Below are 3,669 nucleotides of genomic sequence, written 5' to 3'. Positions count from 1 at the left end.
GCGCTTTGCAGTTTAATGGGGCTGTTCTCCAGTCACCTCTGCTCCGATAAATCTTGGCGGAGTCACAGCTTGACACTGGGAGGAGTTGGGTGGGAGCAGGTGTGTGATTGTGTGTGTGATTGTAAATGTGTGTCCACAGAGCACCCACTTCCTGGATGAATGAAGCCAGTGGCTGCTAACTGGGCTGGCCCTGGCAATTCCTCCCGTTTTCACAGGGGTGCCAAGAGAGAAGCTTCCCCACACCTTGGTGGCTGCCAATCGCTCCAGCTTCACCATCACCAAGTGCCTCTTTTGCTCCTCTAAGCCGGCTGGAAGATTTTGAGAAGTCATGTCTGCCATGTCCCCTTCCAATCACACAGGCATCAGCCCTTCTTTCTTTATCCTGGTGGGCATCCCAGGCAAAGAGGATCTCCACCTCTGGATCTCCATCCCCTTCTTCCTGATGTACCTGGTAGCCCTTTCAGGGAATTCTGGCCTCGTCTTGATCATCGCCACTGAGCGCAGCCTCCACCAGCCCATGTACCTCTTCCTTTCTCTTCTGGCGGGGGCCGATCTCATGCTCACCACCACTACGGTGCCCAAAATGCTTGACATCTTCTGGGCGGATGCCGGGGAGATCCCCTTCGCCGCCTGCATTGCCCAGACTTCCCTGCTCGTTTTCCTTTTTGTTTCAGAGTCGGCCGTCTTGCTGGCCATGGCATTTGACCGCTATGTTGCCATCTGCAGGCCGCTCAGGTACACCACGGTATTGACGCCTCGGCTGATGGTCTGGATGGGGGTTGCTGGGGTGGTCCGCAGCTGCTGCACAGCCATCCCCTTTGCCTTCCTCTTGAAGAGGTTGCCATATTGCAAGACGAACGTAATTCCCCACACGTACTGTGAGCACATGGCTGTGGCCGCTCTGTCCTGCGGAGACATCACCGCCAACAACATCTACGGGTTAGCCGTCTCTCTCCTGTCTACGGGGCTGGATGTGGTGCTCATTGCGGTCTCCTACGTCCTGATCCTAAGGTCCATCTTCCGGATGCCGTCTAGAGATGCCCGGGGAAAGGCACTCAGCACCTGTGGCTCCCACGTCTGCGTCATCCTCATGTTCTACACCCCAGCCTACTTCACCATCCTGGCGCACCGCTTTGGCCAGAACATCCCCCGGTACGTCCACATCCTCTTGGCCAACATGTACCTGCTTCTTCCCCCCATGTTGAACCCCATAATTTACGGGGTGAAAACCAAGGAGATTCGGGAGCAGGCAGTTCTCCTCTTCTCCCAAATTGGGAAGAGGTGCTGAATGCTGGCTCTTAGCTGAGGGGTGGAACCGAGAACCAACTTCTTGCTGAAGGTTGACCTGAAGTCGGGGCTCTTGGCTGCTCCTGTGGGCACATTTGGGAAAATTGCCGTGGGCATCACTGTAAATATTATATCTTTGTTCTGTGTGATTCTTAAAGTTCTTTTAATGTTTAAAATATCTTTCAGTAAAAAACCGGAGGCATTCATTTTAGGTTTAATTACAAATGATATTCCCGAAAATCAAAGGAAAGTATTCCTTTATGCAACAACAGCTGCCAGGATGCTTATAGCAAAAAACTGGAAAGGGAGAAAAATTCCATCAGTGAAAGATTGGCAAATTAAATTTTGTGAATACATAAATCTGGCAAGACTCACAGCATACATAAGGGGACAATCGGACCAGAAATTATTAAAAGAATGGGGTTGTGCTAAAGAGTATATGAAAAAACATTGTTCTGGAGTTAGTATATTGGTATGTAATGAATGATGCTTTACAGGGTTAAAGAAAAAGAAAAATGGTGTAAAAAAAAAGGTACAAAGGTGGAAGTAATCTAATTAGACACAACAATATAGTAAGAGTAAATTTTTTGAGGTCTTTTTTGAGTAATTTTTTTGAGGAAGGAAGTCAATATGTGTTTATGTACGTAATGATATGGTTTTTTTCTGTAGATGTGTGCTTTTTCGTTTTTGTTTAGTTTTGTTTTGTTTCCTGTTTTTTTTTCCCTTTTTCTTTTCTGTTTTCTTTTTGTTTTTCGGGTTTTTTTGTATAGTATTATTTTGGATTCAATGTTTGTAATTTTTGTTATGATTCTGCATTGGAAATTTTTTTTTTAAAAAAAGTTCTTTTCTTCATCAATAGTTTTGTTAAGGGTCTCTGAAGAGACTGAAGGATTTATACACAGGTAAGTAGCATAGACCTCTCACACATCAAATGGCTGTACATGAACTTTACGCAAATGATAAATCTGCTGGCCAAAAGGTCTAAGGAAGTGAAGGATGTGGAAAACTAATGGTAACTTCTGCTGGTGTAGATGTGTTGCAGGTGAAATTAAAGTGGTGGAGCAAGAAATAAAAAGTGTGTCATGATGCAGCAACAAGAAAAGCTAATGCAATTCTGGCTGCATTAACAGAAGTGCAGTGTCCAAGGGAAGTCATAGTACTGATCTATTCTGTCCTTTTCAAACCCAACCTAGAGTCCTGGGTCCTATTCTGGGCACCCCAGTTGAAGAAGGGGTCTTGACAAGCTGGGGGTGTTTAGCCACATTCTCCTTGTTTTTCTGAGTGTCCAAGCCACATTATTGCAGGTGAGACGGAATAAAACGCTTCCTAGGGAAATCCTTTGGGATCCCTTTCCCAAAATGGAAAACTGTTCTCCCAGCTGTCGCCCACAGGGTCAACATTTTCTGCCGCCCACCCCCACCCCCCTCCGATGACCACCGTCAGTCATGGGGTCACAGAAGTATGGTTTCTAAACTGGCTGGATCTAGAGTCTGGATACATCAATGAAGCGCTTCAGTTAAAGGTGTTGTAAATTCAAACACTGAAAACAGGTAGAGAAAATCAGGACTCCACTGCACCATTCGGTGGCACAATGTTATATTGCACATACAATGCATATCAATCGCTTTTTCTTTGCCCATCTAATGATGATGATGATGATAATTTATTATTTATACCTCACCCATCTGGTTGGGTTTCCCCAGCCACTCTGGGCGGCTCCCAATTGAGTGTTAAAACAATACAGCATTAAATATTCAAACTATTAAAACTATTATTAAACTATTAAAAATAACTATGTGCACAAAGAAGGGCTTTCTCTCCCACCCCCGTCCTGAATCTTCCATCACTCAGCTTCATTGGATGCCTGTGACTTCTCTGCCCACTTTCTCCAGGCCAGGCACAATTTCACAAACTTCCATCATGTTGCCTCTTCCTCATTGCTCTAAACCAGCCTTTCTCCACCTGTGGGTCCCCAGATGTTGTTGGACTACAACTCCCATCACCCCCAGCTAGCAAGGCCAGAGCTCAGGGATGATGGGAGTTTTATTCCAACAACATCTAGGGACCCACAAGTTGAGAACCGCTGCCTAAACTCAGAAGTCCCAAACCCTCCTGTAACCTTTCCAAATATGGGAAGTCATTGCCGCATCTCTCAGATCATTTTCTTCACCCCTTTCCTAATTAATCCTGGCATGGGCTGCGGAGCTCATACCTTTGATCCAGTCACTCTGTTTGGATAAGAAACAGATGAGAAGTGCACTTACGGCAAGTGCAGAACCCAAAGAAAAACAATATAAACTCTACCAGTTCCTTGGTGCAGATGGCCTACTGAGTTGACCCAGGAAAGCTCTGGGTGGGGCTGGGCTTTTCCTGTTCTTCATA

At 45.8% G+C, this 3,669-nt stretch overlaps 1 protein-coding gene across 1 annotated transcript; it reads left to right on the top strand.

Moving 5' to 3' along the window:
* Positions 1 to 328: 328 nt before the first annotated feature.
* LOC310760876 (olfactory receptor 52Z1P-like) lies at positions 329 to 1,427 on the top strand (the record flags this gene model as incomplete). Its single annotated transcript, XM_083610088.1, has 1 exon — positions 329 to 1,427. One exon carries the CDS (start codon positions 329 to 331, stop codon positions 1,286 to 1,288), a length of 960 nt encoding a protein of 319 aa, XP_083466214.1. The 3' UTR covers positions 1,289 to 1,427.
* Between the last annotated feature and the right edge of the window lie 2,242 nt (positions 1,428 to 3,669).

Source organism: Podarcis filfolensis (genome assembly GCF_964270895.1).
Source record: "Podarcis filfolensis genome assembly, chromosome: 4".
Taxonomy (NCBI): domain Eukaryota; kingdom Metazoa; phylum Chordata; class Lepidosauria; order Squamata; family Lacertidae; genus Podarcis; species Podarcis filfolensis.
This window is presented reverse-complemented; position numbering and strand designations above follow the sequence as displayed.